The sequence below is a fragment of the Peromyscus leucopus genome, chromosome 15, assembly GCF_004664715.2.
Source record: "Peromyscus leucopus breed LL Stock chromosome 15, UCI_PerLeu_2.1, whole genome shotgun sequence".
NCBI classification, from domain to species: Eukaryota; Metazoa; Chordata; class Mammalia; order Rodentia; family Cricetidae; genus Peromyscus; species Peromyscus leucopus.
Genome location: NC_051076.1, coordinates 56,380,218 through 56,393,450, shown reverse-complemented (window position 1 = coordinate 56,393,450; position 13,233 = coordinate 56,380,218). Strand labels below are relative to the sequence as shown.

General features: G+C 53.2%; 1 protein-coding gene across 17 annotated transcripts in view; it reads right to left on the bottom strand.

Annotated features, from left to right (window-relative positions):
* Nfasc (neurofascin) overlaps nucleotides 1-13,233 on the bottom strand; it is a 171,296-nt gene that overhangs the window by 82,118 nt on the left and 75,945 nt on the right. For all 17 annotated transcript variants that reach the window (XM_028876544.2, XM_028876546.2, XM_028876545.2 and 14 more), the window contains exon 2: nucleotides 12,933-13,041. In XM_028876544.2, coding sequence (XP_028732377.1) covers nucleotides 12,933-13,041 — 109 coding nt within the window. The remainder of the gene's footprint in view (nucleotides 1-12,932; nucleotides 13,042-13,233) is intronic.

Sequence of the window (13,233 nt, the reverse complement as noted above, 5' to 3'; positions counted from 1 at the left end):
GATACGCTGCCAAGGATGCTAGCTAGCTCTTGGTCCAGCTCGAGGGCACTAGCCACTCACTCAGACTGCCTGCGCTAATGCCATTTCTGAGTACAAGGTGGAGACCCTAGGCCTCAGAGCTTTGTACTTCTCTTCTGAAGCATGGAGGTCATCCCAGGCCCTTACCCCAGAAGCACTTCCCCTGGGAATCACGCAGCATCCGTGAGACACACAGCAATGCGCCACACATGCTTGCTGCTGCCACGGATCAGGACTTCCCCTCCCAGGGATGAAGGGCTACACACGCTGGCGGCCCATGTGACTATCCACAACGGGTGAGTAGTTACAGGAATTATCCACTCATTGTCACAGCTTGAATTTCTGTTTCTCCCTTTTGTTTTTCTGGGTCCTGATTGCTCTCCCCCCGCCTGCCCCCCAATTGAAGGCCCCTGGTGTTGATCCTACAAGCTGTCCCTGGCAGATGGAATAGGTACCCACAGCTCCCTCCTTCAAGCTGTCGCTTTCAGGAGCGACATCCCCATCCACAGCCCCGTCTCAGGCAGGCTGTGACAGCGGTACAATATGTCTGAAGTGACAGAGAAAGACGGGCAGCCCGGAGATAGGGCTCAGCTGGTAGCCCTGGTCCCCTGAGCGGTGGCTGCCACAGTCTTGCAGGCAGCAGGCAGCAAACGTTCATGGACGCTGCGGTCCCACCTGGTGCAGGCACTGAGCTAGGGAACTCACATGTGGGTGGAAACAAGGTTTATCCACTCCCACATACCCCACGTTTCCAAGAGGGATAACAGGAAACGAACTGGAGAGGACCAAAATGAAGTGACCAGGAGGCTTAAGTTCAAGGATGAAAGCACCATCCACCCACACACACAGTGGCAGCTCTGATGAGCAGGCGCAGAAGGTGCCGTCCCGCAGGCAAATGAATCAATTAACTGTGACCCACGAGGCTGATGGGACATTGTTCAATGCTGAACAGAAATGGGTTACCCAGCCATGAAAAGTCGGAGGAGCCACGTGGATGGATATTACAGAGTGAATAATTCTAACTGTATGCCATTCTGAAAAGGGCAGGACGCGCAGTCAGTAAGATCAGAGGGTGCCAGGAGGTGAGAGACATGAATCCGTGTCACACCATGCTTGTGGACTGTAGACTCACCACATCATTACAAAGTTTTCAGACCCAAGAAATACACAACACCAAGTGTGATTCGCGCTGCCCCGGGTGCTCTGGTGATAACGGTATGTGACTCCAGGAGTACCAGCGGGATCCATCAAAGGACAGCGTGGATGGGAAGGCTCTGCCATTGGGGTCAGGGAATGTGTGGGAGTCCAATGTACCGACTCAGTTCTGCCATGAACCTAAAACTGCTCTTTAAAAATTAAGTTTGTTAAAGAAGACGTCATGGTAGGGTGGCTGGAGAGCGTGAAGGAAGAGGCCTTTGGAAGAAGGTGACACCTGGTCAAGACCTGAGTGGCGGGAAGGAGCCAGTCTTGTAAAGGTGGGTCACAAAAAGCATCCTAGGTAGGGAGAACTGCTTGTGCCAAGGCCCTGTGGCAGCCAGTGGATTGGGACATGCAGGGAGCTGACGGGAGCCAATGTGGCTGATAAAAGAGTGTGCACATGGACAAGGAACATGGCACTGTCCGGGAGACAAAGAGCCTCCTCACAGAGGCCTCTGATGGCCAGCATTTGGCACCGAAACTATATTCCAGGCACTCCCGGTTCTCGGCAGGAGTGACATGCTGGTGAGACCCGTGCATAAGGGCCACTCCGGCTGCAGGGTGGAGGGGCGGGTGGAAGCGCAGCACCACTTAGGCTCCGCTGTCTCGGGGCGAGGCCAGCCTTCAGACTCTACCCTCGCATCACCCAAGCCTGGGGCAGCCCGCTTCCCAGCATTGTGGGACTTTGAGCCAAGTATTCAGTAGGGAGGGTGGAGCGGACACTTTCTCGAGACCCTTGGTCCTAAACATCACATCAGGTGAGTGGAACATTCTTTTGACGAGCTTCAGGAGCCCGTTCCAAGGGAGGAATCTGGGCATCCTGTTTCCATAGCTACTCCCCAGGAGAATGTCACTGGGATGGGCACTTAATGACTGGATCTTGTCCCCAAAGCCTAGTTCATTAAGAGACTGGCAGCCCTGCTCCACCCCACCTGCCATCCTGTTCTACTTCTCAGACCAAGTGACCATGGACTTCATCCTCAGAAACTGTGAGCTGAAATAAACCATTCTTCCTTCAAGTCAGTTTTCTTGGTATTTGTCACAAAGATGGAAAAGTGATGAACGCAGTCAGTGATCTCAGTTTCCCTGTTCAGAGCTCTGCTTCCATCTCAGGACCCAGCGGTGAGGCTGTGTATACTCCTCATTGACCTAAGACACCCTGCTGCCAAGACGTCCCCAGCTTTTCCACCCACTCAGAGCCTTCCTTTCTCCATGCTGAAGCCTGCCCATGCCCAACTTGCCCTGGGCCCTGCCCCAAGCAAGGGATGGAGGCTGGCTCCTGATCGGGCTCGGAATCGATGGTTTCTCCTGTTGGTCCTCATTCTGGGTGGTCACTGTTGGTTCCACACTCTTTTTACACAAATCGCTGTCTTCCAAGTCTGCCTAGGCCAGCTTTCCTTCCCACCATCACCCAGGCTTGGTCCCGGGGCGACATCTCTACCCAGAAGGCTTCTTTAGTCTTTCCTGCCACTCCTTTCCACCAAGTTTGCAGGAGATCCTCATCTTGTGTGCTCAAAGCATTCTGGGATATTCTCACCGGAATGAATGCTACTTCTTGGTGTTAGCACGTTGCCTGTCTCTCCAGCTGTACCTCCAGGTCCCTGTGGCTGGAGGCAGCATCTTATTCAACCAGCAGGATGTCTGTAAGCACTCACAAGGTGCTCACTCAGCATCCAGGCTCTCCTCCCCTCCACAGCACTGCTCCCTTCCTGGGAGAATGTCTCACCCTTTCTAAGAGTGTCTTAACTCCATCCCAGTTCCAAGGTGGGACCCAAGATGTAAGACAATCAGCACTGGCCAAAACCCACCACCACACTTTAGGAACAGACACCTGCTGGTCCTTGGGAACTTTCACTGAGACAGCTGGGGGAAGACAAATTCTCTTTCTCTTGAGAGACCCTTCGGGGTTCACAAGGGTGTAAGCTGCAGGTAGATGGCTGGGTGGGGCTCAGTGGCAGGCTGTTTGGTCCTAACGCATCCCCCTGCTAATGGGTACCGCCCAGGAGGGATGCTGCTCAAGAGGTCTCCGCTCCTTGCGCTACCGCTTTCTGCCAGCTCCAGACCCACAGGTGACCTGGGAGGGGTAGGAGGGGGAGTGCCACCTTGAAGGATGTCTGTCCCATCTCCATGGCCTTCCTGAGATTTGACAATCCCTGGGTCACAACCGGCAGGCTCCGATGACTGGCTGGTGGACGCAGAAGATGGTATGGGGAGCTCCAGGTTTGAAAGCTGGCTAGCTGCTGCTGGGATCTGGCATTGAGAACACAGGAGAAGCCAGTGTGCTCATGGTCGGGATGCAGAGAAACAGGGCTTGGCGCGGGGTAAGTTCCACTTGAAATGCCTCAGAGCCATGAATAACAGTCTTGCAGGCTCTGCCAGGCTACGTGTGTGTGAATTAATGCCTAGGGATACACCAACAGAGAGAGCTGAGGCCACATGCCAGCAATTAGCTCTTGGAATAAGCTAATCAAGTGACTAGAATAGTACTACAAGAACCAACTAAGGAACACATTCACACATCACTGCCACAGGAAATTGTGGGGGAGCAGAGAGATAATAAAAGCCCCCAGTGCCAACGCAAACCCCAGCCACTCCCATTAAAAAGACAGGCAGCAAAGGCTGATCGTGATAGCTGCCTAAAGACAACCTGCTTAGGAATTAGAAAGGAGCTGGACTGGGGGATCAGAGGCACATCTGAGTATGGAGTGGGGGATCTTCCAGGGCTCAGATTCATCCCACGAGGCTGGAGAGTTCTGTGTGGATTAGCAAGCCCTCCCCGGCTGGATAACAGAGGACACAAGTGACCCACTCCTAATACGACGAACCCATGGCATTCTCAAATGGGTTTATACATGAAAACAAACCCCAGTGGCTCAGGCCATCACCAGAATCACATTCTCACCCACAACCTTCTTTTTCCCCCCTCCCCTTCTTGAAGGACAAAGAACCATGTGTGCTGTGTCTGCCAGAAAAAGCTGAAGGGGGAAGCCCGTGTTCTCATTCACATTCAACCCATACTCAGAGCACCCCAGGTCCCCTGTCCGGCCCAGACTCACCCCTATCCTTTCTGAGCCCTGAATCCTATGCCCGTATTGACTGTGCTGATCTACTCCAGTGTTTAAGGTCCTCACTGACTCCTCCTTGTCACCGCCATTTCCCGGGCTCCCGTGTACCTCATGCTCCTCCCAGTGGCCACTGCCTCCTGCCCTGTGGGAAGGGCTGTTCCTGCGTCAGCATCCTGCAGACACTGAGTAGTGGTAGGCCCGCAATCTTGTCTCCCTGTGTAGCAAGACGGCTGCGCAGCCATTGGTTCAGATACTTCCTATTACCGGGAGGTATCTGGCCCATCAGTAAATCTGCCTAATAAATCCTCAATTAATAAAAGATCTGATGAATCTGCTGTCAGTGGTTATGCGGAGCAGCGTGGCAGCAGCAGTCACTGGGCAGTGTTGACATGGCATCCTCAGAAGCACAGCCTGTTTCTGCTTAGCAGACACCCTAGATGTATTTATTTTCCAGAGTGCTCCCCCACTTCCTCCTCAGCTTTCTCTCTGACCTAAGGTAGGACCACCCTCAGTGCCATCCTCACAGGCTCCCGGGATGCAGGTGTGCAGGTGACCTGTCCCGTCTCCCACCATCCACCTTAGGACATCCACACTAGGTTCTGAAGAGGCCCCGAAGCAGAGGGGTCAGTGTGGAGTGCCTGAGGTCCTACTCCGTGAGCCCAGTGACATCCACTCGAACCTCTGTCCCTCACACACCAAAGAAGGAAGTGACAGACAACCACCCAAGGACGAGCAACTCTGGCTCACGGGCATTTAAGGCCAACAAGTGGATTCTTGGAACGCAAAATGTCGGCTATGGACGGCCACCACCATGTGTCAGGGAGACAAAAACACCAACAATGAGGAGAAAGGCAGCGGGGGTTTTGGAAAATGATGGTATTAGACAAGGAAACCGTGTGCAGGATGCCTTCCCTATCCTGACGACATCTGGCAATGTGCCATTGACTCTCCCTCTTGTCCCCACATCTTCGCATCCTCTGAGAAAGCCAGTCTGCCCGAAGAATTACCCCCTACTGGAAGACTCGGGAACTGCACCGCACCCAGGACCCTGCTCGTGTTGGAGGAGGTACTCCTTGGCCTGTTTCCTGAGCACCGCCTTACCCGGGCCCAGCAGGGACAGTCACTAGCTTCCTGGCCTGCGTGGGGGTCAACAGTCATCTAGGATTTTCACACAGCTTGGGGAACCTGGTACAAGCCTGACTCCCTTCTGGGTGCTGGAAGGGGTGGTCTCTGTCCACCGTGGCGTGCCTCATGCTCGGCTCCATCCCATTGCCAGGGGGATGGGGAGGAGTGAGGGGCTCCTTCCCATTAAAGATATAAGCAGGGTTGCCGCCTCGGCAAGCAAGCCTCAGCTATGGCCCCTGAGGTCTCTGGACTAGGGGAAGGATGTCAGCAGTCTTCACTCTCTCTAGGAAGGGGCAGAGGACACCTGCATTTACATTAGAGATCTGACTGAAAAACAGCTGTTTCCTATGCAGCGACCAGGACAAATCTATAGACCGAAACCCGAACCACTTGGCTATGACACTGAGGAGAAGCAGGGAATGGAGAGAAGGGAGTGAGAAGTGACTTTTTCCTCCAGGTGACAACCATGAGGACCTGGGGAACATCTAGTGCCAGACCATACTTCCTGGGGTGGGAAAGCACCCCAGGACATTGTGTCACTCACAGGCCACCAGCAAGACCAGAGCCCTGAAGAATGCAGCAGCAACTACCCTTGGAATGGGGGTGGTCTGCCCCTCACTGTAGGGACATAGAGCTTGTGTTCTGTACTGTGACTCCATCCTCTGGGTCTGCACTTATCTCTTAACTCTCTGGTCACTGTGGCTCTTTAGATTGACCCCCCCACCCCCACCCCCGTTATAACAGCAGCAGGACGGACCTCTTTGCATGTCTACCCCTGCTCACACAGGAAGTGGATGCTGCCTCCTGCTGTCGTTTTTGACCCAAGGCCAGCTGGAGCCCAGCACATTCCAGTCTGGCACTGCAAGGCAGCCCAGTGGATACAGGTGGTCTGGTTCATTAGCCCTACAACCCAAACCAGAGTCATTTGGCCTCATCGATGATGCTACGATCCAGCCAGCTGTCGAGAGTTCTTTGGGACTGTGTTGTGTGTGTGTGTGTGTGTGTGTGTGTGTGTGTGTGTGTAATTGTTTCTTCTCTTGTCCTCTGAAGGACAGAACTAGAAAACATATGCTGGTAGCAGTGAGAGTCCATCCTGGTGGCCTATGTTAGCCAGCTAGACCCTATGTCCCCACTGGCTGGAGACCAGCACAAGCCCCAGGGTTAACATTTCACACTCAAACCATCACCCAGGGTGAGAGGAAACCTATCCCAGGGAGACAGAACAGCAAATGAGGGAAGAGAAAGGCAGAGAGACCTCTGGAGGAAGACTGGATTGGGTCATTAAGGGGGGGGTGAGGGGGCACTCTTGGCCTCTGCTTCCAAAGAGCACTTGAAGAACCGGGGAGGTTAGCATTGCAAAGGCTGCCTGCCAGGCTCACACAGGAGAGGGTCTGAGGGAAGGGAGGGAGAAGAGACCCTCAGCCCCAGAAGAGTGCTGCAAGCTGGGAAGGGCCGGACCCTGCCTCTCCAGCACTCAAGTCGGCTTCTCTCCCCCTGGGCTCCCTGTCCTGATAACTGCCATCCAAAAGAAAGTTTACACAGCACTAGGACACTACGGGTCCTTCATCATGAGGAAGAAAAGGCAACTGGGATCAGGAGAGCAGGCAGGGCTCCAGCTGTCTCCGCAGCAGGCCATCATTAAAGGGAGTGGCTCGGAGGAAGGCTGGGGAGACAGTGATAATAATCCTGTGTGACAGACCCCAAGGGTGAGTGGGGCTCAAGGGCTGGATTGGGTAAGAAGGAGGGATCCAGATGGGATGGAAGGTGGAGACAGGAGGTAGAGCACCAAAAAGGGGATCCTTGGAATTAACATTGGAAGACGTGGGGCTCCTCAGGAACAAAAGTGTGGGGTTCCCATATGAGGCAGCCATAATGCAACCAAAGCATGGTCTACCACAAAACGGACTGTTACTCAGCCACTCACTGGAGTGCAGTGCACTGCAGCTTGGGTGAATCTCAGTGACGTCTCGCTAAGTAAAGAAACCAGACACAAAGACCACCTACCGCATGTTTCCATATATATGGAATCTCTGGAACCAGTGGATTCAAGGACATGGAAAGTAGACTAGTGACTGCCCAGGGCTGGGGATAGAGTGGGACAGAGTCCTACTGCTAATGACTGGTGGTCTGGAATATTAGTTGAAGATGTGTTTATGCTGTGGAACATTTGTTTAATGATGCAAAGATGTATTGCGTTCTTTTATGTTGCACTTGTTTAACTCTGTGAAGCTGTGTTACTGTGCCTGTCTACAACACCGGATTGGTCTAATAAAGAACTGAACGAGCCAGGCGGTGGTGGTGCACGAATTTAATCCCAGGTGCACGAATTTAATCCCAGCACTTGGGAGGCAGAGCCATCTCTGTTGATAAGGCCATCTGGGTCTACAGAGCCAGATACAGGACAGGCACCAAAACTACACAGAGAAACCCTGTCTCAAAAAACAAAAAACAAATAAAAGAGCTGAACAGCCAGGAGAAATAGGCGGGGCTGGCAGGCAGAGAGAATAAATAGAAGGAGAAGAATGTGAGAGGAAGAGCAAGGAAAGGAGGAGAGGAGGATGCTGGGGGCCAGCCACCCAGCCACACACCTTGTTACAAAGTAAGAAGGAAAGAAAAGATACACAGAAATAGAGAAAGGTAAAAGTCCAGAGGCAAAAGGTAGATGGGATAAGTTAAGAAAAGCTGGCTAGAAAGCTAAGGCCAGTCATTCATAAGAAAGAAAAAGTCTCCGTGTGATTATTTGGGAGTTGGGTGGTGGGTTCCCCAAAGAGTAAAGAATAAGAAAAAAAAAGCCAACCTCAGAATGGTATGGCTTGTGGGGTGTCCTGGGAATGGTGATACAGTTACAAGAATTCAGTTGTTGGAAGCTGACACTAGACCCTATCGAGGCACTATATACGTGAACCATCACTGAGCTGTATGTGTTATAGGGACACATTTATAGTATGTGGATTACATCTCACCAAAGCAGTGATTAAAAACATTAACAAGAGAACATAGAGGGCGTTTTTTTATTTAAAAAAATGTGATACTTCATAAAGGAAAATGAATGATTAAATTTAAGTTTCAAATGTTGGAAGGAATTATATCAACTATTTGTACTAATGGCACCAAAAAAATGACTGTTTAAGGAGAAAATTATAAAATTGAAAATAAAAGGCTAAGAGGGTATGCAGTTTCAAGATAAAGGGAAGGTAACTCTAGGTAAGCGACACCTTTCCCTTTCCAAAAGTCCGCTAGTCCCCTGTCCTCTCTGTTCCAAACCTTGGTGCCCCACACCCAGCATTGCATGGTAGGTTCTCAGGCTCACCCAGTGGGTGTCCATTTGAGGTCCAGACCATAGTCCACCGAGGACACCTCTATTCACCACACACACACACACACACACACAACACACAAACACACAGCACACACACACACACACACACACACACACACACACACACACACACCATGTGGGGGAATCTAAGCCTAGTTAGAACAGGCTGGGCACTGTTCTAATGGCAGGTGGAAAGCAGGTTGATTCTAGCAGAGAATAAACTAGACAAAATTATAGAAGAATGTAGGGTAAGGGAAGAGAGGTGACCTTGACTTCAGTCACCAGATTATGAGCTTTTTGTGAGCAAGAGAGATGTCTTCTATGTCCCCAGCCATAACAGACGTGAATGTCAGTGCAGAACTGAACTGAGATGAGCTTAATAACTAGCCAGGGGCCACAGAGAGCAGAGGGAACACACCAGATCCCTACTTAGGAGACTGAACTTTAAAAAGTGCGCACACCTTTAATCCCAGCACTCGGGAGGCAGAGGCAGGCGGATCTCTGTGAGTTCGAGGTCAGCCTGGTGTACAAAGCGAATTCCAGGACAGGCTCCTAAGCTACACAGAGAAACCCTGTCTCGGAAAAACAAAAAAGTGATGTGTGATCTCCCCGGCACACAACGGGCCTGGGCTTAGAGTTGCAGACCTACCACACCACACAGGTGCTTACTGTTTTTTCTCAAAGCCACGATCTTCCTGTCTGTAGGAGAGGGGCGTATACACTCATCTATTGCAGGTTTGCTGTGACAGTTGTTAGGTCAAGCTGCGAGCTTCTAACCCAAGCCTCCAAACACACCTTCCCTTCAAGAAATGCCAGAGTACCATCCTCCCCGCCAGTCACAACGGGAGTACTGCTTTGCTACCTGGTTTTGGACAACCGGGCTTTCACATCTATTCGTCTATCTGTAGGCGAGACGATGCCCGTGCAGACCACTCCACTTTGGCCTGATGCCCAAGGAGCCACCATTCACTCTTAGGGCCAGCACCAGGTTACGGGCATGGGTATTACCTACTTCCATTCAATAGGAACGGGAGGCCCTTGGAGGATCCCAGACCAGCCACTACACCTTCGCTCTCCTCCTCCCTGCTCTGACCCACCTGCCTCCAAATCAGCCCACACCCCTCTTCCCACCAGCTCCTTCCCCCAGGACCCAGCCCCTTGGCCATCCATGGAGCAGACTCAGCTCCAAAGGGACTTCCATTCGGGAGCCAATCGCGGGTTTGCGGCGGATATTCCAAAGACGGGCACCCCACTGCATTTTTTAAATTCCTGTCTGCCGTGACAAGTGGGGCACAGAAGGAAAGGATGAAGCCAGCAGGAGGGAGCTACGACTGCCCACCCTCCTCCCTCGGCCTTCTGCATTTACATCGCAGGCAGACAGCAGCCTGCCTCCAACTGCCATCCTGGCAGGCAGGCTCCCACAGACAGGAAAATGTGAAAACAGGAGGTGGGGAGGGGGCTGCAAAAATGGGGGGAGGGGGGAGGCAGCAGACGGGGAGATTTTTCCCAAGTTTTCAGTCGCACCATTTGGCCAGGAGTCTGGTTGTGAGAAGTGCTGGTGTTGGTGTGTGGTGGAGAGAAGCTTTGTTACCATCTCGGGCTGCCGCATTAGAAAGCAGAACTCAGGGTGGGACACAGTGTCTCCAGCCTCTGCCAGTGAGATGGGCTTGGGTTAGCAGAAAGGGCCCCGGGGAAGCTAGGCGAGACTGTGATCTCAGCACTTGGGAGAAAGAGAAGAAGACTGTGAGGTCGAAGCCAGCCTGGACTACAATGTGAAACCAGCTCAGAACAAAAGGAGAACAGTGTAAAAAGCTGAAAGGAGACCAGATGTGATCCATTGCTCCTGCAGAAAGAAGGTGGACAACAGGAGCTCCTGGGTCCCAGCTGTTACTGCTGCCAACCACACCCCACACCTACCCCTGCCTGTCTCAGCATCCGTGGGCAAAGATGGCTAAATGTTGATAGCCTAGAATCAATTTTGGGAAGTCCGTCACCAGTGAAGTGCACAGCCCTGGTCTCCTGTATCCATAGCTGCGGGTCCTGGGCATGCACTGTGTCTGTGGGGCCTGTGGGGAGGAGGCTGGCTGTGGCTGACAGGCAGAGGGGCTTAGGGGTAGGAGGGCAATTAACCAAATGGATCCATTTGTGAAATTGAAGGCCTGGGGAAGCTGGGTGGTTTCCCTGCATGAGTCAGAAGACAGGTGTCTGCTCTGAGTGACCCCAGATGACAATGAGTTGAGGGGCTGGGCACAGGAAGGTTCCTCCTGCTGGGAGGGGAGGAGAAGGAAAAGGGTAGAGCCCAGGAGCAGATGCCTGGGGCAGCTCCAGATGGCAGTGGGCTGAGAACAAAGGGACAAGAGGCAGAGGAGAGCTGAAGGACGGGCTCCTTCCCAGCTGGAGCCACCAAGTCAGAGTCACATCTGGGGCCCGGTGGACATTTGCTCAGAATCCCCACCCAGTGTTCTCATGGAACCTGGACAGACCACGCTCGAAAACCCCTCAGCCCCAAACCTAAAGTGAGCCACAGAGAACCCAGAGTTGGACTGCAGGGACCCAAACGCAGGCATGGCACTGTCCCAGGGGAGGCTCTGGCAAGTCCTTAACCTCTGTGGCTTTGAGTCTGTCATCAGGGAAAGCTGAGTACTAAGGAGTCTTGTCTCGAAGGGCTGCTGTGAGAGAACATGGGAGCTGCGTGTGTGCAGAGCACAAGGCTCCACGTGCAGAAGCACTCCAATATACACTATTGGATGACCATTGTCACTGGCCAAGGGCCCAGGAGGGTCCTCTTCCCACAACAGTCATGTGTCGTCCGTGCACTCTCCCGGGTTCTTCTGTGTCCGTCAGTCTTTGCAAAGGTGTTTCCTCTTCACGCCGTCTGGCTGTGCAGTGCGGCGTCATGGCAAGCACTCGGTGGCACACCACGAACGTGATGAAGGACGGGAAACCGAGCCAGGGCTGAGGGCTGCCGGCTAGACTGCCACAGCTGAGACACAGCTGGACTGCGCATGCTCGGATCAGGGACCTCACACACAGTGGGCTCCAAGCTCCAGTGTGTTTGGGTCCAAGAAGGCCAGGAAGGGACGCTAGGAGAGGAGATTAGGGAGTAGGGAGGGTGACCACCAAGTGCCCGGAGGGAGCCATGGGGGCCGAACGCTGAACTAACTCTGGCTCCGCTGCATCTTGGAGAACTTTCCCTACAATGTCCAAGAAACTAACACCGCTTTCCTTGTCAGTCTCCCCCGTGGAGTAGAGAAAAAGAAAGAAGGGGGTGTGTTCCGGTTCACTTCTTCACAATGGTGGGATGAAAAAGACCCCAGAATCAGCTAGGTCTCCCCAGGGGTTCCCTACGCTCACAGTTCTGTAGCCCAAAGGCGGCCCACGCGGAGACTACTACTTGGATCCCCCCCCCCGTACCATGCCACCTTCACGCTCTGTCTTTTGCATCTCTTCTTTTGCCTCCTCGGCCTCTGGAAGGCAAAAGGCTCCGAGGATGCTAGAACAAGAAAGACATGCGGCGGAGATGACCAAACTCAAAAAGAAAAGGACCTTTCTCCGCCCACTGTCAGCCACGCTCCCCCACAGCCTCCGGCCCTGGATGGCTCTGAGGCAAGCGAAGCCCTCACTTCGTGGTGGGCGTTGGTCTCCAGCCTTTCTGGGCAAGGCAGGTGCGGCTTGCGCAGCAGAAACTCTACTCCAGAGGAGAACAATGCAGACCCAGGGTGCGGGGTGTGGCCTCAGTGCTGTGAGCCTCCTTGCTCTCTGCACCTTGGACAGCCATCCATCTGCCAAGACCCTGAGCCCCACCCGGAGGAAGGGCTCTCAGACTGCCCCCCATCTGCCAGGGCTGTCGCTCAGGAAGTGCCCAGGGTGTGGGGGCCCAGGCAAAGCAGTAAGGGTCATTAACAAAGCTGTTTTCCAAGTTTTCAGCTAAGATGGACAGGAGAGACAAAGGCAGCCACTAAATGCCAGCTGACTGCCCCTCCTAGGGCAGGGGCCAGAGTCGCCCCAGCATAGCCTCCTTGGAGGGCAGGTCTCATCAGGGCTTGGCTCTGCAGCTGACTCCTGGCTTCCACGCCTGGGGAGAAGGAAGGAGCCCAGTCCTTGAAGATTCCTGGGGCCAGGTAAAGAGCTTAGGAGAGGGAACAACAATGTCCACTCCCACCTACCCCACCCTCCAACTCATGCTCAGTCCAGAGTCCCGTGCGTACCTTCTCTGCCTCATTCGGCCTGCTTTGGGCCACACCAGTGGAGGCTCCGCTCCAGTCTGCAGAGGGCGAGAAAACTCCAGGCTCCCAAACTGCACATAAGTCAATCAACCTGTCTCAAAGCAAACACAAAAAAAGCAGCCCAGGGTTACTCCAGGTCTGTGTGTAGGAAGACTGTGGTTTTTGAACTTGTTAATTCACTCAGAAAATAACATCTCTGTCCACATCCATTTGTAGTTTCGAAGAACATAATGGCGTCTTGGTTCACTCTGCAAGAAATGAACAGTGTGCAAGGTGCTTAAGC